Source organism: Meles meles, chromosome 7, assembly GCF_922984935.1.
Source record: "Meles meles chromosome 7, mMelMel3.1 paternal haplotype, whole genome shotgun sequence".
Lineage (NCBI taxonomy): Eukaryota > Metazoa > Chordata > Mammalia > Carnivora > Mustelidae > Meles > Meles meles.
Window position 1 is genome coordinate 37,838,517 of NC_060072.1, and position 23,978 is coordinate 37,862,494.

General features: G+C 38.6%; 1 protein-coding gene across 3 annotated transcripts in view; it reads right to left on the reverse strand.

The window, feature by feature from the left end:
- Positions 1 to 23,978, reverse strand: part of ACSS3 (acyl-CoA synthetase short chain family member 3) — a 162,199-nt gene that overhangs the window by 38,655 nt on the left and 99,566 nt on the right. For all 3 annotated transcript variants that reach the window (XM_046013287.1, XM_046013286.1, XM_046013288.1), the window contains exons 9-11: positions 19,015 to 19,118; positions 3,475 to 3,570; positions 653 to 716 (exon numbers count right to left, since the gene is read on the reverse strand). In XM_046013287.1, the coding sequence (XP_045869243.1) occupies positions 653 to 716; positions 3,475 to 3,570; positions 19,015 to 19,118 (264 nt within the window). The remainder of the gene's footprint in view (positions 1 to 652; positions 717 to 3,474; positions 3,571 to 19,014; positions 19,119 to 23,978) is intronic.

A 23,978-nucleotide genomic window follows, 5' to 3' on the forward strand; every position in this document is an offset into this window, starting at 1 on the left:
AAAATTAGTGTTGTATCGCCAAAGGGTGGGAGTATAGAATCTTTATATACTTCTTTTTATGTTTGGTATTTAAGTTACATTGTATCATCAAAAAATATTTAAAATGCAAGATTTATCTTAAAAAAAAAATCATATCTAGGGGCACCTGGGTAGCTCAGTGGGTTAAAGTCTCTGCCTTCGGCTCAGGTCTTGATTTCAGGGTCTTGGAATAGAGCCCCATATCGGGCTCTCTGCTCAGCAGGGAGCCTGCTTCCCTCTCTCTCTCTCTCTGCCTGCCTCTCTGCCTACTTGTGATCTCTGTAAATAAATAAATAAAATCTTTAAAAAAGAAATCATATCTAAATCTGTTCCACTTTGTGGGGTTTCCATGTTTATTAATTAATTTATTTTTTAATTTAAATTCAATTAGCCAACATATGGTACATCATTAGTTTCTGGTGCAGTGTTCAATGATTCATTACTGGCATAACACCCAGTGCTCATCAGATCGCGTGCCCTCCTTAATGGGGTTTCCCTCTTTAAACAACAGGAGTTGGCACTATGTATTCTCAAACAACACATGAGCTTCTTTTGCAACCCCCTCCCTAGTACTATCATCACAACCACTCCATTTTTTCCTTAATATTATATATCAATTGCAAATTTTTCTTACTTTACCACAATATTTCCTAAACATCGAGCCTTCAGTTTTTGCATGTTGTCATCCAAAATCATAACTGCAAAGTAAAATATAAACAAAAAAATAATATAAATTTGAATAAAAATGCATAACCTTAAAGCTTAAACTTCTCCATGTTTCCTATATCTAACCCCCAAAACTGTCGCTTCACAGGCATCTTGTAATTCCTATGAGACCATGAACATACAACTATGCTAACATGTCTCACAAAAAATTAAAAGAGCCCATACTTTGATTCTTAAAAAATCATGAATTTTCCCTCAGAACCTCCCTTAAGTAAAGACACTGCATTTCAAACATGCTCTTAATTTCATAATGCTCTTAATTTCATAACCCATGTTTATACCCACTTTAACATGGACTTCTATTCTACCAAAAAACATCAAAGATATACGCAGCTTTTCAAAAATTTAAGGAAACAAATCAAGTTCTAAGATTACCAAAAAAAAAAAAAATATTTCAAGCACTAAAAATAAAAAGTATTTAAAAGCCTGGGAAACATCTTTCTCTGATTTAAAGCTGAATATCCACTTCTGAGCCTTCAAGATCCATTTAATTCCCAAATATTATCCCAGTGCCTTCTGCAGCACACTGACAGTCCTGAAAGGTTTTAGGAGGCCAAAGCTTGAATCCACATTCCATAACCCCTAATGCAAACTGGAAACGAGGGTATATCATCACGTTTTAAGCTCTAATTGATCCTTTGTGTGGCTTCATCTATCCAGGTTATTCTACTGAGTGCAGCTATGAGAAAAGGAGGATTTTGTCCCCAGAAAAAGTTAATCATTCCCTTCTTTGTGTTTCCAGAGTTCTTTGTTTTAAGGTTCTATTCTGACCATAAGTAGTGGCATAAATATTCCTCTCACAAGATTGGGAGGTCATTAAGGGTGGAGGTCATGCCTCACTATGTTTCCCCAAATCCCAGTACAGTGACCAATTTTCTCTGTGGCCCTGTACACATATTACGCCTTTGATTTCTCTGTATAAAAAGTAAGAGTGATTCTTTTCTCAGTGTTGTTATAAGAATTACTTGAAGAAAAAAGTGATAAGCTTGTGTAAGGTGTTGCATGCGACATGTTACACTGAGTATTTTTCACACACAAAAATGGTTATCTTTCCTTTTCCAAGTGGATACTGCTTTTTTATTATAATACTGAATACTACATTATGCTTCTGAATCTCCGACTAATCACAAAACATAAAAATCATAAGTCATAAAGCCACTACCTCCTTGGGTAGAGATACTTCAGTTCTAACATTTAACCTATGTGATCGGTAAGCCAATGGCTTTCAGACAAGAAGTTTCTGTACTGAAATTTCATGAGGCATCACAGCTTAACTCTTTCTTAAAGCTGGATATAAAAATACCAAAAGGGAAATGTATTTAACATCTCCCACAAACATCAGGCCCTAAAAATGGCTCAACACAAAGCAATTTTTCTGATAAAAGGAGCAGGGATGATAGAACCGTTCAAAGTGAGGATTTCACTAAAGCTGGGTTCACCTCCCCATGCCTGGAAAAGTCATTGACTTCACAGAACATCTATTTCTGCCCTTAAAAAAAAGAAAAAAAATCTAAATTTTCTTTTTATAAACACACCTGCGCTAGGCTAAGTCAAATGATCCACATTTCTTTAACTAATCATTGTCCTAGAAAGAAAATAAAATATTTTTATGTCAGAGAAGCAAAGGATAAGTCTCTATATTTTATAATTTACAAGCAAATAGAAACTATATGTAGGAACTGTATTCTGTCTCCCAAAGATGGGTTTTCCTCATACATCTATTAAGCTAAATTGTGTGACCTTATACATATAAAATAACTCCTGTTCTTTGTATTCCTTGTCTGTGAAGTGAACGTGTAAGTCTAAATCAGGTCAGTCTGTCTGGCTTCTCTGAAATAGCAGCACACGACGAGCTAAGACTTAGTTCAGTCTGTTGACTGGCAAGTGCTTGTGTAATGCTCCCTCGTGTTACATCATGACCCCAGGAAGCATGTGGAATTATTGTTCCCATTTAGAAATAAGAAAATTGAATTTCTGAAAAGTTAGGTGACTTGTATAAGTTATGCAACTAGCAAGTGGAGCCCAAGGGAAATTACTGAACTATCAAAGCTACTACCAACAATTAAATTAAACTAAATTAAAAACAAATATTTAAAATATATTATATTTTTTGTCACATATTACCAGCATGGATGAAGCGATTTTTCTATTTAGAATCTTTATTTTTTATATTTATCTTTAGACAATAAGGCTTATCATCACTCCTAAATTAAAAGGTAGCATATGTAATGGGAAACATTGCAACTTTTGTAGCAAAAACATGCAAAGAAACAAACAAAACACAGTGGTGTGCATTGTCTAGAGGACCTCATCAGTCATTATTACCTCAGGAAAGTGATTCAGCCTCTCCCGGCACCAGTGAACTCATCTTTCCGATGGTAATGATACCTCTGAATTAACTATAATTCATCATTAAATGAAATGATGTATACAAAGTAGTCTGCACCAAGCAAGTATTCCATACATATTAATTTCCAGTCATATCCTTAAAGTGCATTATAAATACTATTTTTTTGGTTATGACAGTCATTTAGAACATGTCCTTGGAAGTCAACAATCTTATTTTTGAACCAATGGATTAATAACAGAATTAAGGCATTTATTTATAGTATGAAGTATTCATTCAAATACTTTTAAGCACCTACTGTGCAGTTTGATTTGCATTAGACACGGGAAAATACCCAAATTTATTAATCTTACATATTGCAAATAATCAGGGTCATTTCTTACCATTGTATCCTGGAACACTTTTTCCTGCTTGTCCTGGAGGAGGTGTTTTGGAATTACCTAATCCAATGCATGATGCTGTAATTGGGGATCCAGTCTCTGGAGAAATAAATATTATTTATCATTTAACATTTAAATTTGAGATCATGATGTTTCTTCAGTGTATGTCCTGCTCTCGATCCCCCAGTTTGCCACAGAATTTATCTGCACAAGGAATAGATGAAGAGAGGAAATGCATTATTTAAAAATGAAAAAAAAGATCCAGTAATCGACACCAGATTAACAGTTGTAAAACTTAAGGACACAAATTGAGAACAATGTATAGAGTAATGCTTCTTCTGAAAAAAAGACAGGTCTCTCTGACATTCTTGGTTATGAATCAATGGGCATGAAGAATGCAGAATTATGTGGCTGTGAAAATTTTAAAACACATTCCAAGGGGCGCCGGGTGGCTCAGTGGATTAAAGTCTCTGACTTTGGCTCAGGTCATGATCCCAGGGTCCTGGGATCGAGCCCCACATCTTTGGGCTCTCTGCTCGGCGGGGAGCCTGCTTCTCTTCCTCTCTCTGTCTGCCTCTCTGCCTACTTGTGATCTCTGTCTGTCAAATAAATAAATAAAATCTTTAAAAAAATAAAAAATAAAACACATGCCAAGAACTCAAAGATCTCTAGAAAAGATGCTCTCTCTTAATTCACCCAGAAGTTTTTATCATGGTCAATAAAAGCTACGTGCAAGATATTTCTGTTACTTTGGCTTAAGCTCTGGAATAAGTAACCCAAAGATTTTGGGGAACATACATGTAATATCTTCTCTCATTTTTAAAGAACTCCAGCTGCCCAGAGAGCTTGCACCTAAAGCTGAACTTAACAGTGCTTTATTAAACTGCTCTCAAACTTCTGTCCCTGGGCTTCTAGAAGGCAGGCAGATGGGTAAGCAGGCAGGAAGAAAGGCAAGAAGGAAGGAGGGAAAGAAGGACATTTATGCTGTGCTGATTATTTCATCAAGACCAGAGACTTTGCCACAATTAATCTGCACGGATGACCAACATGATAAATCTGTTTTCTCTGTCTCGAGTTGCTAGTAGTCAAAATAATAGCAGCAATTATATGATAGCCATAAATTCTGAAAGTGATTATTTTTACACACAAATGCATTTGTTATTATTGGTGAACTCAAGTTTGGGGTTAGCACGGTCTTTTAAATAGGAGATGTGCATGTGTGGAGGAGCAGGATGAGAGGTATTGACTGTGAAAAGTTTTGGAACTTGTGGCTTAATATATACACAGACAGCACATATACCCAAGGGATTAACTGCCAAACCAATTAGATCCAAAGCAATCCAAAATATTAAAAAACATCTATCTTCCTAAAGACTCAGAATGTATTCTTTCCACTATGGCTTCTACCATAATTTATCACACATTTATATCGCTTCAGAATGGTGGGAAGAATTTATTACTGTTCTTTACTTTCCAGAGTAGTTCAGTTTATTATTCACATGTTATGGATGGTGGCTCAGCTCACTTCAATAACAGAAGATGGACTCCGGAACATTAAAACACAGTTCCCAAGTCACAGTCCAGTGCTTAAGGTGCTAAGTCATATGGTCACCACTGAGGAGAAGCAGCAAGTCACCAGAGCAGACATTTCCGATGTTAAACAATGAACTTTCAAATGGCTTCATACCATGACGAGTGTTTCAAATGTGTTCAGACCATGACAAAGAAAATGGACAGGTAATACATAAAATGGCATTCCAGCAGTCAGGCAGTACCCCTATCTTTGCTCCCTACAGCATAAACAAAGCAGGGAATAAACCGCCTCCTATTTGCAAAGGTTAGCAACATTTTTCCCTTTGCCTTTTTATTTTTTTTATTTTTTTTTTTTTTAAAGATTTTTTATTTTTTATTTATTTGACAGAGAGAGATCACAAGTAGGCAGAGAGGCAGGCAGAGAGAGAGGAGGAAGCAGGCTCCCAGCGGAGCAGAGAGCCCGACGCGGGGCTCGATCTCAGGACCCTGAGATCGTGACCTGAGCCGAAGGCAGCGGCTTAACCCACTGAGCCACCCAGGCGCCCCTCCCTTTGCCTTTTTAAAAATGTCTCCGGAGTGACCTGAGCTGTCCTCCAAACTGACAGAGAGACTAAAGTGGTGTGGTAGCAGTCGAGGGAGTTGACCCCTGTCGAATGAGAGTGAGCGTGCTTAAAGGAGGGTATGCAGACAGAGCAAGGTGACACCAGCAACAGGAGCCACTAGGACACAGGATGAAGGGAGATGTCCCCCTTAGGACGCTTCTGTTCCCCCTCACACCCTGGGCGGGAAGCAGCTGCTGAAGTATATTCTATGTTCAAAGTGTGTCTGATCGCGGTTGGTTTACCGCAGAGGTGTTCAGTCACTCCAACTTCAAATCTCTACATTTCTTAACACCGGTAAGCCTCTGAGCAACGTGTCAACAGACGGCTTTAGAACCTACAAGTGAACCTTTCGGTGGCTTCAGGACCTGCTGTCTGAAGGAGAAACAAACACGAAACCACCACAACAAAACTCTGACGGCACTCTGCTGCATCTCATGTCTGGCGGATTCTCAGGAAGGATGCGGGCCCTCGGGCCTTCCTCTACATTGGGAGAAAGGAGATATGGGAAGAGGAAGTGAGACGAGAACCTCGTCTTAAACAAAGACACAAGAATGAGTGAGTGACGTGCTATCGGTTTGCCCTGCCCCGGTGGGCTGATGCTGCACACACTTGCCTGATTCATAAGCATCTCCGTGTAGTGACTCCCTACTTACAATCTTTGAACCTTCAGCTGTTTTGTTCTAATTAATGATTACTTTGAATTTTAAGGGCAATGAAAAGGATTATCCATTCAGGTACTTTAAGTAGATGATATAAGTCATTCGAGTCTCTCGCTGACTTTAGTTAGATTCATTTGCGGGTCTGGAAAACCAGCTGTTGGTAGTGACGTGTGGAAGATCTGAAATGCCAGTTCCTCAGCGCCACACAGGGAGCCATAGTTAGGACAGGAGTGGGGGTGAGAACGACCATCATGGTTGTCACAGGAACGCTGGCTTTCTCTCTTTCTATCTCTGAGCATCCTGAGGCCTAAAGAATGTACTGACCCACCTGAAGAGCAGGTGCACGCCATTGTGCTCACACATTCACACACATGGACTGTACCCACCCTGGCTCTCAGGCTGGCCCATGTACAAAACAGGCTTCTGGTTGGGGCAAACCCTCGGGCATCCTGCCGGCCTGAACCAAACTTCTAAGGACTCCCAAAACCCCACTGCAAAGATGTTCTAAAATCATCTGCTTCACACTGTCCAGGCTATAATTAACCGGCTAACAGTTATCTAGGGAGACAGGAAATCCGGATGCCACACTATGACCGGGAAATAGCTGCCAACCAGAATGTTCTCTTTGAAGAACAGAATTGGATGCTTCATTTGGAGAAATCTTTCCAAAGATACCTAATCTTAGAAAGAGACACCCAGGAAGAAGATGGCAGGAACTGAAGCTTGTGAAAACTACGTTATTTTGGTACATTTATAGTCATACCACATTAACGGCTAACGCAGACACTTCACTTACTGCCTCTCTACCTTATTGCATTAGTGAACTGTTACCGAAAGGAATTTTCCTTAAAACTTCTAACGCTAAAGGAAGAAAAGGAATGGAAACAAATATATACATTTTTTTCAAATAGGAATTATGTTGTGTACTATGCTAAGTGCTTTTTGTTTATATTATTGCATTTAATCCAACTACATAGGGAGATAGGGAGAAAAGAGAACATTCTTTTTACAAATGAAAAATACGAAGGACTAACCTAGAAAATTGAAGCCATTTGCCCCAGTTTGCATAGTTCTTACAGACAAGGAGAAGAATGAAATAGATGAGTAAGATTCTTGGGGAGAACACAGAGAGCTGAAGAGAAATCACCCAGACTGTGTCTCAGAGTAAGAAAAATCCTTGAGTCAGAGAGTGAACCCAGTCTCTCATATTCACGAATGGTGGTATGGTGGGACATATCTCTTATTATCGAATATTTATTGAGCAGCTTTTGCGTGCTAGGCTCTCATTAGAACTGGGGATAGAAGAGTAAACAAAAGGTACCACAATTCCTATGGTCAAGGAGTTCACATTCTAGTTGGAGAGACAAATGATGAAAGACATAAATAAACCAGATGGCATGTTAAAGAGTGATGAGCACCAAGAAAATTTTTAAAAGCGCAGACAGGGTATGAGATGTGATGGGGGAAGAACTGCAATTTTGGGGGTGGCCAGAAAGACCTCCCTGAGAAGGAAACATTTAAGTAAAGACCTAAAACAAGTGAGGAACTATGTCACGTGACATCTAAGGACAAAGAATTTATGAGAAAGGAACCACAAGTGCAAAGGTCCTGAGGTAAGCTTGTTCCTAGAGTGCTTCAGAAATAGTTAGACAGGGGCCGCTGGGTGGCTCAGTTGGTTCAGTGACTGCCTTCAGCTCAGGTCATGATCCTGAAGTCCCCGCGATCGAGCCCCACATCGGGCTCCCTGCTCAGCAGGAGTTTGCTTCTCCCCCTGACCCTCCCTCTTGTCATGCTCTCTCTTTCTCTCTCTCTCTCAGATAAAAAAAAAAAGAAAAATCTTGGGACGCCTGGGTGGCTCAGCCGCTGCCTTCAGCTTGGGTCATGGTTCCAGGGTCCTGGGATCGAGTCCCACATCAGGCTCCTTGCTCGGCAGGTAACCTGCCTCTCTCTCCACCTCTGCACACTGTGTGCATGCTCTGTCTCTCTCTCTGATAAATACAATCTTTAAAAATAAAAAAGAAATAGGCAGTTGGTGTTATCGAAGCTGAATAAATGAGGTAAATATTAACAGAAAATAAGCTCAGATAGGTAGTGAGGAGACAGATCATTTAAAACTACGTTGAAGTCCTTGTAAGACCTTAAGCTTTCAGTCTAAGTGATCCTGCAAGCTAATGAGGGCTTTTGAACAAAAAGTTAATGACTAACAACAATGCAAATAAAATTTATGTAAATATTTTTACAACACCCAGGTTCTGTGGTCAGGTTTATTTTAGTTGGGGTTTTGAGAGCGACGTGTCTGAGAAAATGCATGGGCAGAGCATGTTTCATATTGAGATTTCCGTGGCTTCCTGAATATGAGGAATGGGAGAATTCATTCTCATATGAGAATTCACTACACTAGCAGAAAGACTAAGGACCAGTCAGGTAGTGCGAGGGAGACAGATTGCCCATGTAAGCCAAAGATAATCATTTTTTTTGTTACGTAAGAGTTAGTGTGTGTATAGATCAACACAGTATTTCTGAAAGGCAATTTGGCAATTACAAAAGACCTTAAAAATGCACATACTCTTTTATTTTATTTTATTTTATTTATTTATTTGACAGAGAGAGATCACAAGTAGATAGAGAGGCAGGCAGAGAGAGAGAGAGAGGGAAGCAGGCTCCCTGCTGAGCAGAGAGCCCCATGCGGGACTCGATCCCAGGACCCTGAGACCATGACCTGAGCCGAAGGCAGCGGCTTAACCCACTGAGCCACCCAGGCGCCCCAAAAATGCACATACTCTTTAACACAGTTGTACCACTTTATGGAACATATATAAGGAAATATTTGTGGGAGTTCACAAATATTAAGCATGAAGGATATTTATCACAGTATTATTTATATTAATGCTTAGAAGATGGTTCAAAAGTAGAGATTATGGGGCGCCTGGGTGGCTCAGTGGGGTAAAGCCTCTGCCTTCGGCTCAGGTCATGATCCCAGGGGCCTGGGATCGAGCCCCACATCGGGCTCTCTGTTTGGCGGGGAGCCTGCTTTCTCCTCTCTCTCTCTGCCTGCCTCTCTGCCTACTTGTGATTTCTGTCTGATAAATAAATAAATAAAATCTTTAAAAAAATAGAGATTATGCCAAATTAAGAATGCAAAGATATTCAAACATCATAGAAAAATGTCTGATAGGAAATAATTCTTACAAAATATTGTTTAGAAAATCTGTAAAACAGAATGAGTATGATTCTTTTTTGTAAATACTACATGTTGAACAAAAATACATATGTTGGCAAGATACATATGAAAATATTGACAGACGTTATTGATGAATGGTGAGCAAAGGGGAAATTATATTGAAGAATTCAGAAGACTATATCCACAACTTAGAAATTAACCCACCGTGGAGATTAAGAATGGCTGCAATATGTTTCAGCCTCATCTTACTGAAAGGTGGATCCTCTCTATTTGAATCTGGGCCGCTTTTTGATGGTTCTAAGAGAAAAGAGTGGAAGCAATTCCTTGTTTCCAGCACAGGCCTGAGGGTTTTAAATCACTCTCTCTCTGGAACCTCTGAGCTACCATGTAAAATGGCCCATTATTCAGAATCTTCCACACTACAAATGCCATTTGCAGGCATTCACATCAACAGTCCTGACAGACTCTAGCCTTCCAGTCATTCCAAAGCATGAGAGTGAAGCCATCTAGGACCCACCAGACCAGCCCATTCACCACCAAATACTGCCTGAGTTGTCTGATCAACAGTACATGGAAACAAACAAACAAAAACCAGTGCATGGAACATAAAAGCCCGGCCGATCGTTGCCCAGTACACACATCCAAGAAACCAGGATATGTGGTTGTTGTTCTAAGCTGCTAGGTTTTGAATTTTTTTTTTTTTTTTTTTTTTTTGCACAGTAATAGGTACTTGGAACACTAGCCACTAAAAATATTATAAAAATTTTCAAAAAAAGTACTACTGCAATTCTCAAAAAACATTGTGCATATAATGATCTGAAAACTCTCCTAAAAAAAAAACAAAAGCCAAAACAAAATAAAACCAAAACAAACAAACAAAAAAACCCTCTCCTAGCCAGTAGTTGAAATCTTGTTGTTCCTGGATGCTTGGGAACCATTTGAATCAGCAGGGCCAAACACACTCTAGTGCCTGAGATTTCATGCTCAGAAAATGTTTGCTGACTAGTAAATACATACTTCTTACATGGGTTTAGGCTCCAGTTCCCATTATTAAGGTCAGGGCTCTTAAAAAATAAATAGCAAGTCACAGAATAATGCAGTTCTAAAATGAGTCAGGGACTGGGAGAGTAGAAGATTCAGAGGAGAAAAAGCTGTATGTTAGCATTATAATTCTGTTCCAACATTTTCTTATACCAAGAATGATATTCAAAGGTCAGTCCTTCAATACATATTTATGGAATTCTCTGAAAGGCATTTCTTTTAACGAGAAGGCAGTGTTCAGGGTTGGAAGACATGCCAAACAGAAATGGCATGTTCAAAGGTTGAGCAGTTCGACCATCAAGGGACTGACAGCGTTATTCAGCACAGCAAAGCTCAGGGCAACTGGGTGGCTAAGAGAGAACGAGAGACAAAGTAAGAGAGATGAGTAGAGGCAGATCACAAAGTGTCTTCTATGCCATGATGAGAAATGTGAATATCATTGCAGGAACAAGGAGAGACACCAGGGGTTTAGCAGAAGTGATTGCACAGGACTGCATGGTAGAAAAATCTCTTCAGTTGCAAACTGGAGCACTAAGCCAAGGATCCCAGTTCAGAGCCAGAAGTCCCTTAGATGCTGGCAGTCTGAAGAGGGTGCGCGGAGAGACCGAATCTGAGTTCTGCTCAGGGTCACATGGTCTTGGTGATTGTTTGGGTTTGGAGAAAGAGCAAGAGGGAGAGGTCCAGGACCACCCCAGGGTTTTGGCTCACACATGAAAGGCAACGTGGAAAGAGGAGTACATGTGAGTGAGGGTTAAGAGGAAGAACACAGCGGCAGGTTCATAGAGCCCAACTCCGTCGATAAGAGCTCCTGTCGCATTTGAAAATCACTATTCTGTACACACCGTGGTTCTAGAAACACTACATTTAAGCAGTATAGATTTAGAAGTTGGTGGCCCATGCAGAGAGCTGAAGTCCTGGAAATCAATCAATTCAGCAACCTGGTACCGCTGAGTCATATTAATCACAGCGTCATGATGGGCATAAAAGCAATTTGTAAAGAAGCCATTCTCTCCACCTCTGAATCTATACAGTACGCTATAAATAACTTGAATGGTGGTAGCAGAAAGAAAGCAGAGCAGTGAGATGTACACCGGTGAAAGAAAATCAATTCAATCTTTGTGTTCCCGAGATGGTACGATTACTGTTTAAAATACTTAATTCAAAGCAGCCTAACTTTTTGTACTGGAAGCAGACCATTAATTTGAGTGTGGTCTTATCCTGCTCCTTTACCAGCTCCGTACTGCCTGTAACTGTGGGAAAACTCATAAATAACTTGCAGTTGAGTCAGATAAGATATGCTGAATTAATGAAGGCTTAAGATAAGACCGAGGAAGGGAGGACTGGACAAGAGTGCAAGGAGAGTTCCTATTCTAATCTTAACTAGCTGGTTGACTCTGAGAAATCAAACTCTCTATGATTACTTTTACTCGTGTATAAATTGAGCCCTTATGTTCCAAGTTTTCTTGAGTCTGAATTATCTACAGGCCAGGAGCCTGAAGATGGTCTTCATGTTCATGAAGGGTGATTCATAGGAAAGGAAAATGAACATGTTTATTGAGTCTTACGATAGCCCGGGAAGTCTGCTGCATTGTTTGTACACATTTCACTTCATTTCAAGCTTTCTACCAGCGCACGAGGTAAAGTGTAAGCAAAAGATCAAGGACTTGCCCCTGGCTATCGGGTCAGTCGCTGAACAGGATTTAAGGGTTGTACTATTAGGATTCCCCAACACTTTCCACCAACTACATTGCTTTTCCAAGAAGAATAGTCACCAGTGGTTTTCAAAATCAGGACTGACAGCAAAAAGAGGAATTAGGAACTATTTGGAGGGTTGATGGACCTGCAGTGTAGGGGTTTACATGCAACAGTGGGAAAGAGAATTTTCCAAAGAGTCAAGGGAGGGCTTCGGAACTCTTTTTTTCTTATAAAGATCTACAAAAACATAATAGATTTTCACTTTTCAAGAGTGTATTAAATGTGATTCTTGCCAAAGGTAGGAGGATTAGAATAGATGACGTTTCAAAGACCAAACCAACTTTATATTATTAATTGATTTTCCAGTGTTCAGTATTCTGTGAAAACATTATCACTAAAACAATAACGAGTACAAATACATAGTCTAGAAGCAGTTATACATATACTAACTACTTCATGTAATCATATTTGGAGGAAAAAAACCAATGTGATGTTCTTTCTACATTATCATGCTGTAAAGAGGACAAGGTCTGATTCAATGGATGCTATTTGACTTGGGAGATTCATTTTCAGATGGATTAAAAATTTGTCAACAGTTACTCACTTTCAAAAAGAAAAGCCTCATCAAGCTATCTTACATTTGACTAGAGATTATTCCTTCCACAAATCAAATTCACGGAGCTTACCTCTAAGCCCCTGCTTCTCAACTGATCAGTAAAAATTACCTACCCTAAACTAATGAAGATTGCTCTAAATGAGAAAAAAAAAAATACTGTTGCCAGGCAACGAAGATGACGTCAGGACGTTTTTCTTTCTCAGCAGATGGATACTGTCGGCATCCCTAGCTGAACACTGCTGAGATCCGTAGAACTGTTCTTTCCCTTAATCACAACTTCTCATGCAAAACTACGTAAAATGTCTTCCCCATGAATGAGAAAAAAAGAGATGAGTTTATTTTTGACCACTGCATTGAGAAAAACTGAAAGGCAGCAGACAGTAGTGATTCACTCACATCACTGAAGACTCTGCAGGCTACTATCCGAAAGTGGCACCGGGTGTACCCTGGACAGCCCAGGTCATGGTGCGAAGGCATTGCCAGCACAGCCCACTTCGGCCCAGCACTCTGAATTCCACAGTGTGCGTTTCGAGACTTAGTGCAACTCATCGTCTCTGAAATACAGGCCTGTACTTTAATGAAGCTAGACCACTCGGACTTGGACATTAAGTAAAACCCAAAAGCCAGGAATAATGAAGAGTTAGAAAGGAAACACAGAAAGGCAGCATTTGGTTGTACGTAGGTGTATAACCTAATTCACGCTGAGATCTGCAGCCGGAGGAGCGTTGGCTAGCGACTATGGGCACCCAAGCCAGAGAATAGCTTGCAAATAATTAAGGATAGCATCTTCAAGGTAAGTCACCAAGAAGAGGCTTTCCTCACTGTCATGTCACCCATATAGAGCTTTTACACCTTAGTCCTAGAAAAGCATTTTGCAGCAAAATAGGACTTTGCATGGGGCAAAGTACATTCCAGTTATAAGAAAGTCACACATTTTTCACATAGTTGTAAAATATTTTTTAAAAGGCAGAAATAATAAGAATCATAAAGCTTCCAATGCTGAATTCCAAAAATGAAAAAAATTTCCTACTATGGACTAAATTTAGGACTATAAACTGACAGATTAGAATCTCTTGGCAAAAAGTGTACCAACTTATGTACAAGAGTAGAAAGTCTGAGAAAGCAGGAGTAACAAGGAAGAGGATGATCCGGGAAAAAAAGTGGCTTGAACTTTGCTACCTTTCCTATCAAATCGTCAGATATTGGCTATGGGTTTCACAGTCAGTCTAGCTAGGAGGAATGAGATGGTACTATATTTGAACCTATACCATTTACCACAGAGATCCCTATTTGGGGTAATTGTTATTAAACTGTAATTAATTATTCAATTTTGTGGATTTGATTTTTGTAAAGAAAATATATTGCCATCTTAAAAAAAAAACAAAACCCTGGACTAATGGATCTTATCCAGATAAACCTAAGGATATGAACTAAATTGGGTCAGCCTCACCAATTTTCGTGGTTAAAGCTGTTGTCCAAGTTGTCTGTTCTTAGAAAGTACATTCTACTAAATTGTGCAAAAATAAGGATTATTATGTCAAGTAGCCTTGACACATTTTAATAATATGGTATTAGGGTTGTGTGTACTTTTAGGATCAATAATTTTGATTTAAGAAGTGGCATGAGTGAAGTTTGCTGGAGGATCTGGAACCACTTTAATAAAATCCAGCATTATCAGATTCCTCAAAGAAGGAGGATTTAGGCTATCTATAGAATATAGTGACTTCAGAACTGGCAATTGCAATTAAAACTGTAGCAGTTCAGCCAGAGACAGAAACACTGTGATTACTCTAAGACATAAGAACTCAGCAAAGATGGCTCAAGGCATATAAAGAAAGATCAATAACTTAAGTTGTCACCAATGTCTCAATCCACTACGTGACTTATTTTTTCTCATTGAAATTCCTTCTCAGGGCTCTTGAAATTCTATGCAGAATCTTTCTCCTCCATTAAAGTGATAGAAACCAAACAAGTAAAAAACAAACAAAACCACCCAATTGCTGCACCAGTTGGCAGCTCTCATGTCCTTTCTTTCTTTCTTTTTTAAGGTTTTATTTATTTGACAGAGGGAGAGAGATCACAAAGTAGGCAAGAGAGGCAGGCAGAGGGAGAAACAGGCTCCCCGCTGAGCAGAAAGCCCAATGCAGGGCTCGATGCCAGGACCCTGAGACCATGACCGGAGCTGAAGGCAGAGGCTTTAACCCACTGAGCCACCCAGGCGCCCCTCTCATGTCATTCTATTACTTCCTCTCTACTTGGGCAGAAGGTACTTGAAACACTTTCCATGTCAGCTCTGTATCTTCTGAGGGGGACCACACAGATAATATTTTGGCAGCAGATGGGAAGAATCATGGATTCCTTTCATCTCAACCCTTTACAAATTGTCTTTTACAAAAGCCTGCGTGGAACTTGAGTATTCTAACCTCGCAGTCATTGTCTTTCATTAGCTGACTGATGGCATGTGAAGAAATAGTGTTTCTACCTAAATAACATTAAAAAGTGGGATTCCAATCTCTGGTTACCATGATTTCTAAACCAGTATCATAGCTTAGCAGTAAATAGCAAGGAAAGGACAGGAGAAGAGAGGAAAGGTGAAAAACCTCAAAAAAAGAATAAGGTCTACTATGTTTTGGATTTTAATAATTAATCTCTGAAATTTAAGGAAGCTTTTTGTTTACTTGTTTGTACTTGGTCATTCACTCATAAGGAAAACCATTCCTTATAGTTATCTTCAATCAGAAGATAAAAAACAAAAAACCTTCCTGCAAAGGACACCAGGCACTGCACAGACAACTCTTTCTCTCTACAATGTTGCTCCTGTATCTGATTTCTGGAAAAGCGAAAAATGATTAATAACGGTACAGTGGTTTTCTGGTGATTGTACACCTGAGGATAATGAAGTTCTGGCTGTTTATTTTTTTTTTCTGCACATGAATTACCATATCTTAATGGGACAATTTTCTATTCTCTTAATTTCCCCCTTGTAAATGAGGATTGTAGCACGTCTGTTTCTCTCTCTGTACAAAAGAAAATGGAAAATCCAGTCTCTAATCCAGATGTTTTCAGTCATTTTATAGATAAGTTGCTAGGAAGATAAGACATCTGGGAAATGACAACAATTTGCCTTTTATCCAGATTTACGAACCAAGTGGATACAACCATCCCCATCAAACTTTAGCAAGACGGATTTTCTTTATGAAACCACATAATGTTTGCTGTCATAACTATCACTATCACAACCCCAAACAAGTACTTAATATTTCAGTCATGTTGAACAGTGGTCTTTACTAAAATATTCCTACAAGGAGTTGATCAGTTCTCAAATTTTCCACAGATTACTTCTCAATTTAGAAATCTTAGATATTACATAAATCAGAGACTAAAGAGTGTTGATATTTAGGGGCCAAAAGAGAATGTGAGTCACTAAAACTCTGTAGTCACGAATACAAATTTCACTTATGTAACAAAAACAACATGGGAATGAAATGGGTTGACTGCAGAGTGCCTTCTTACAACTCAAGTCACAGGAATTAATCAATTTTCATTCATACATTTTAGTTACTTAACATAGCCCTAATTAATTCCAAATCATACATCACCGTTTTGAAGCAGCTCATTTGTGCCCATGTAGTAATGTGATCAGAGAGCAAATTCATAAATTATACATTGTATGGAAGGCTTGTCAGAGTGTACGATTATATAAAAAAATCAATTTCTAAGTCAATAAAAAGAAAAGAGATCTTGTAGAAAACCTGACATTTGAAATGAAAAGCACTCCTTTGGCCAAAGCTTAGCATTGCTTCAAATGTTATCAGGTTTTCATTGGTATACCTCTTGTGGAAATGCACCCCCAACTATTCGATATGTAAAACATTAGGAAATGGATGACCATGTCAGAAATATCGAACTTTCCTTTCTTTTTCCTAAGAGTTAATAATAACTCACAAAGTACTCGCCTTCCCCCCTGCGGTGATTCAACACGAATGTGATACGACCTTAAGAAAAGTGAACGGCTGCAAAGACTAAACTTCAGCATTACTTCGCGATGACCACAACCTACATCTTTGAAAATAACGACTTCCTCTAGACAACAGGATAAAAATCCTAACTAGATTTTGTTAGTAGCTGACATCTGCATCACCTAGGATGAATTTCTTTCATAAAGTTTGAAACGACCTCCCTAGCCGGCTACTGCCTACCTCTCCTCGTGTAGGAATTTGTGTACTTTCATTCAACACAGTATCAAATTCTATAAAATCAGATGAAGAGGGGGCAGAATCAGTCATGACTAGTAGAAATCCACTGTTTTCCACTGTATTGAGCAGCTATTCAACCCTGATTAAAGTGACAGCACCCCGGCGTAATGTGGCTATTAATTTGCTCTGAACAATACATAAAAGAAAACCTGCAAATTCACATGAAACCCAGTACCCGCCAGGGGCCTCAGATGCTTGTTTCTCAGGCATCAGTAAGCTTTTCTGTAAGCCCGGACACACTAACTACATACACCTGCACATGCCATTGTGTACAATAATATTAAGAAAAAGGAAGAGAATCATGATTTTATTTATTAATGTGCTGGTTTCCCTTCAGTAAGCTATGGCATAGTGACTTTCAATGGGGGGATAAACAAAACTATTCCACAAACACTCGTGGAAGGTCTCTGTGTGGGAAACAACCCCTCACTTTGGCCAGGAAAGGAAAACCACTTCAAAAAATGGACAAGATATTTTCCTCTCCCGGCCCAAGAGAATAACTATCAGAACTTTCCTGGGGAATGGGGGGTGCAGCATTTCTATAAATACTTTTCTCTGCAAAGGCATTAATTCTTTCACTTGTTTTTACGTATTTCTACATATGCCATTGCTCCTTCTCTGAATTCTGTCTTATCTTTTTTGTTTCCTAAATAGTTGCAAATCTGAATCTAGATAAGGAATTTCTCTCCTGGCAAATAAAACTAGAAAGACTAGAAACACTTCCTGGTTTGCCTTGTACTTAAAGGAAACTGTATCCCACCCTGACCACTCTTTTTATACGTTATGTTACAACAATATGGGAAACATGTTTTTCCAAAGAGCAATACTCAAGAAGATAATGTAAAAAATATATCATTTACCAGCATCAAAGCATTCTAAAATACCTAACACTGAACGTCAATTTTAGTCTCTCACTTGATCTAATTATTTTTAAAATCAGGCTTATTTTTTGCAAAGAAACTTTGTTAATTTTTTAATTCAAATTTGACACTCTGCCCCAGTTACTCAGAAGATGAACATTCTGGAAACATTAATATAAGAGGGGTGATCTAATTTATAGAACCAAGTGGAATTGAACTAATGTATGTGCAGCAGAAGCCCACAAGGTTCTCATAGCTCACCGTTACTTTAATAGGTCAAATGGAAACCCAACAAAATCTCGACACTTAGTGACGGGGAAAACAGGTCCCAGATAATCTACTTACTTTTACATATGTACACAATTGCCTCAAAAGAAGCAGCAGAGAGGTGTTTAAAAAAAAAAAAATGTGTCAGATCTTATATCTACTTAATACAACAATTTGTTTCCCAAGGATCACTTAGCAGGAGGAAAAGAGAGAATAAACAAAATAAGTAAATAAGTAAATTATGTAGACAATGAAAAATGTTTTGGGAAAAGATACACTTCTCTGTCTTCCATGTTAGGCAGAAGAGATTTGATTTTATGGAACACAAGAAGAGAGCCAGAGAACCACAGAAAATCTTATGAGAGAATCAGTGCTTTAAAAAAAAAAAAAAAAGACTCTGGGACCAGCCTGCAAGGTGTATAGGAGAGCAGAGAGAACAGAGATGGCTGATAAGAATTTAAACTGGAGCAGATAATAATGCAGCTGCCACAGCTCGAAGGCAAAGGGGGTGTGGAGGTGGTATGAATCCAACAGACACTTCAAAGGAAAATCTAAGACGTAGTGACTTACTGGATATAGGCAAAGCAAAGAGGAGGAGAAGCAAAAGAGGTCTTCAGGACTTTACACCTAGGGACCAAAAGAAGGGTGTCATCAATGTTATTTGCAGAGATAGTATTAAGAAAAGGAATACCAAAGAATTGCTTATTTCTACTGAAACCAGAACCACTTAAGTCCTGAGTTTGTGCCTGATGGCCAGAGTTCTGAATTTCCCTCCCTTGCAGTGTTTTTGAACACTTCTGCAGTATTTATGTATATGCTTGGAAAATGCTCACCAGTTTGCCACCAGTGGTCTAGGACAGGTACTCTGAAGACCTTTTTGGACCATTCCAGGGTCTCCACATCACATCGTTCTCCAGCCACAAATAATGTTTTGAACCTGAATACAAGAGGTAGGGAGAATTCAAATTATTCCTGGAAAATACATATAAATAATGTCATCCTCATTCTTTTAAATGTTCTAGAATCTGACCATATTAATTTTGTCATTATTGTGCTCTTATCACAATATCACACTACAGAATGGTTAGAAGCATTGTTGTGTTGACCCAAAAGTAACCAAATGCACATCACAGCACTGAAGAGAGGGGCTTCAAAAGTAGAATCCACAGCTACTGAGTTGATCATTATAATACACCTGGCATATTCATCTAATGACCAAAGATGAGAAACCTTTTCCGCTTTGACATTATCTCTGCTAATTTTAGCTTCACGTTTGATTGCTACATTCTACTTAAGTCTATACACAAAAATACACTCTTGAGTATTAGCTAAAGCAACATATAAACTCATAAATATGATGTTCTTGTTCATTTTGGTGAGTTTATTTGGTAAAGATTACTCTGATTTCAAGCACATATTTACCCAATTCCAAGGAAATACATAGGAAAAACAGGTTATTTAAAAGTAAATGCCAGGGCACCTGGGTGGCTCAGTGGGTTAAATCCTCTGCCTTCGGCTCGGGTCATGATCCCAGGGTCCTGGGATCGAGCCCTGCATCAGGGTCTCTGCTCAGCTCCCCGCTGCTTCCTCCTCTTCCTTCCTTCCTCTCTGCTTCCTCCTCTCTCTCTGACTGCCTCTCTACCTACTTGAGATCTCTGTCTATCAAATAAATAAATAGAATCTTAAAAAAAAAAAAAGTAAATGCCACTCTGGCCTTCTAGGTCAAAAGATTCTTATCAAAAGTAATACAAGGTTATCAAGAGATTATGAATTTTTGACATGGAGCACCACGCCACAGAACAGAAAGGATGAAATAAACAAATAGAATTGGGTTGACATTGGTGGTTCATTGAGAGAATGATTGTTTTCTTCCACTCTTGATGTCTCCATAGTCTGTCTGTCAAAAAAGGAATGCATGTGGGTGGGAATGCAAGCTGGTGCAGCCACTTTGGAAAACAGTGTGGAGATTCCTTAAAAAATTAAAAATAGAGCTTCCCTATGACCCTGCAATTGTACTACTGGCTATTTACCCCAAAGATACAGATGTAGTGAAAAGAAGGGCCATCTGTACCCCAATGTTCATTGCAGCAGTGGACACAATTGCCAAACTGTGGAAAGAGCCAAGAATCACTTCAACAGACCAATGGATAAAGAAGATATGGTCCATATACACAATGGAATATTACGCCTCCATCAGAAAGGATGAAAACCCAACTTTTCTAACAACATGGATGGGACAACATGGATGAGATTATGCTGAGTGAAATAAGTCAAGCAGAGAAAGTCAGTTATCAAATTATCAAAAAACTCCTGTATTGGGAGATGTGGTGTGAGCGGGGGTTTTGTCCAGTCTTCTTAAAGAAGTGGCCTGTCATACTGGGATTTAGGCAAGACTGACAGGGGAAGGGCAGCTGCACTGAAGCATGGATCAGAGCTTCTGAAGCAACTTAGGTAATGAGAGGTCAGTGCTGGGTTGTTTATCACAGGTGGCTCTGTGTGCTTGACATAAGTCAAGCAGAGAAAGTCAATTATATGGCTTACTTGTGGAGCATAAGGAATAACATCGAGGACATTAGTAGAAGGAGAGGAAAAGTGAATTGGGGGAAATTGGAGGGGGAGACAAACCATGAGAGACCGGATTCTGAGAAATTGAGGCTATTGGAGGGGGTGGGGGGTTAGGTGAGTCTGGTGGTGTGTATTAAGGAGGACATATATTGCATGGAGCACCGGGTGTGGTGCATAAACAATGAATATTGGAACACTGAAAAAATTAAATTTAAAAAATAAAATTTAAAGGGGCGCCTGGGTGGCTCAGCGGGTTAAAGCCTCTGCCTTCAGCTCAGGTCATGATCCCAGGGTCCTGGGATCGAGCCCCGCATCGGGCTCTCTCCTTGGCTGGGAGCCTGCTTCCTCCTCTCTCTCTCTCTGCCTGCCTCTCTGCCTACTTGTAATCTCTGTCAAATAAATAAATCTTAAAAAAAATTTAAAAATAAATAAATAAATAAATAAAATTTAAAAAATTAAAAAAAAAAAGGAAAACCACCTTAACTTGACAAGAAAAAAAAAAAAGGAATGCATGTTTGGAGAGTTAATTCATTGTCATCAAAGTAAAAACCAAACAAATAAAAAGCCTGCCTACTCATCTTAAATAATGTAATAAAGCCACAGGATATTTCTTACCATTTTCTCATCATCTCATGAAAATTCATGGAGATTCAGACATCCCCACACCATGCTTCAACTATATACACTTACATCCTCTGCTATACACATGTATCTCATTCTATACTGATTTGTTTCTTATCCATTTCCCACAGTGGACTGAGAGCTCCTTGAGTATTCATGTTCATGACCTGAACACCAATAAAAATATCTGGGATTTCTAGGTACATAGACATTCCTAGAAGCTTAGAAAGATGAAGTACAAGGTGGGGAGTTGGCAAAACTTGTGTCAGCTCGATTCATGCTTCTAAGTAAAAGAGGAAGCCTGTTGTTTTGTTAGAGTATGGAAACAGACAATGGAACAGTGACTTGAAGAGAGAAAAGTTCCATTTTAGGAAATTTTTTATGAATATCATAAAAGTGAAAGAACTGAAGAGCAGCCACGAGGCTTCCGTAGACTCACTTAGTAGGCTAGGAGGCTGAGTACATTCAACACAAACTGGGTGTAGTACAAAAATAAGGAATGGAAAGTCATGGCAAAAGTTCTGTCTGGGGACTCTAGAATAGGCAGGAGACATCAGAAAACAAAGTAGGAATGCCCATAATGGAGGGAAATACCAGGAAAAATAATGAAAGGCAGAGAAACATAATTTCAAATTTCAGATCAGAAAAGAACCCATTACTAGTCTTTGTTAAGAAACTATTTAAATAATGTGGATCAATCATTTCGGTGAGTCACTTCTCAAAGTATGCAAGGCTGTTAAGGTAATATTTAAATCTTTGAGAGCACTCAAGGGAAACAGAAAAAAGGCATGAAAATGGGAAAACAAAAAGAGAATAATAAGAGACAAAAACTAGAAAAGAATAAATCAGATTTTTTGACATATATATATTTGCAATTTGAGATAAAATTTAGATAATCAAATGTGTATTCATTTATAACTTGCTTTAGATTAAAATGCAGGAGGGGGGCACCTAGGTGACTCCATCCGTTAAGTGTCCAACACTGATTTTGGCTCAGATCATGAACTCAGGGTCACTGGATTGAGTCCCGTGGGTTAGCACGGAGTCTGCTTGAGACTCCCTTTCCCACTCCCTCTGCCCTCCCACATTCATGAGTGTTTTGTGTGTGTGTTTGCTCTCTCTCTCTAAAATAAATAATTTTTTTAAATTAAAATTAAAAAATATTAAAATGTGAATATCAAATATGACCTCATCTGACAAAACAATATGGTACAATGAAACAAATATTAATAATACAGTAAATTATTAAAACTAGGTTAAAATAAAAAAAGCTTAGCGTAAAATTTTATAGTTTAAAATGTGGTCAATACATTTGTGGCTTTAGATGTTATGTAAAAACAAAACCAAAAAGTTGTTTTTTATTAAAGATTTTTATCCATTTATTTGAAAGTGAAAGAGAGATCATGATTGGGGGAAGGGGCAGAGGAAGAAGCAGACTCCCTGCTGAGCTGAGAGCCCGATGTGGGGCTCGATCTCAGGACCCTGAGATCGTGACCTGAGCCAAAGGCAGAGGCTTAACAGACTGAGCCACCTGGGCACCCCAACAGGACAAAATTTTAAATATAAAGACCATATTATTGATAATCCTATGGCTGAAAATGTGAATTTATTTTAGTTATATCTTCTTTAAGCAGTTCGACTCCTAATATGGCAGAAAACCTCTGTGATTATGAACATTATACATGTAAATAATTTGTATTAAAATTCATAAAGAACAAGATGGGATTGGGAGGGAGACAAACCATAAGTGACTCTTAATCTCACAAAACAAACTGGGGGTTGCTGGGGGGAGGTGGGGTTGGAAGAGGGGGGTTATGGACATTGGGGAGGGTATGTGCTATGGTGAGTGCTGTGAAGTGTGTAAACCTGGCGAATCACAGACCTGTACCCCTGGGGATAAAAATACATTATATGTTTATAAAAAAAATAAGAAATAAAATTCATAAAGAGGTTTGGGTGATTCCAACAGTATAGGCAAAGAATAAGGAGGTTTTATAGATCTCAGAGGTCACATTCCCATCATCCATCAAGCCACAGTTTATTCCAAAGAACTTCAGATGATCCAGTGGTCATGTATTTAGTTTATATATAAAATTGCAGATCTATAATTATATATCTTTTTGAAAACATAGTGTAAAATATTGTCAAACTATTAGCACACAATACAAAATATTTTTTTTGTATCTTGATGCAAATAATATCTTGATATTACCAGCAGTTTTACAAGTTTCAATTAATTTTTTGGCTTTTTTCCCCAGTCAAGTAAATTATAATTAATCTAATTAATTGGCTATAAATGATAACTATTAATTACCTTTGGGTTTTTATCTGATGACAAATTTCTACATTATATATTTTAAAACTTAGTATTTATCATTATGGTTTTGCAGTACAAATCTATCACTTATTTTTCTCAGATTTTAGTTACATTTGTATCATTATGGCGGCAATCTCCATGCTGGCACTAATAAGCAATATAGAAAGGGATGATATTCCACAATGCATAGAAAAATTGATTTCTGGTTTTTCTGCATGTCAGACAATCTCTTCCATTTCCATTAAAATCACTTATTCTTTACTAAAAGTAGAGGAAAAATTGTGAGATCATTGG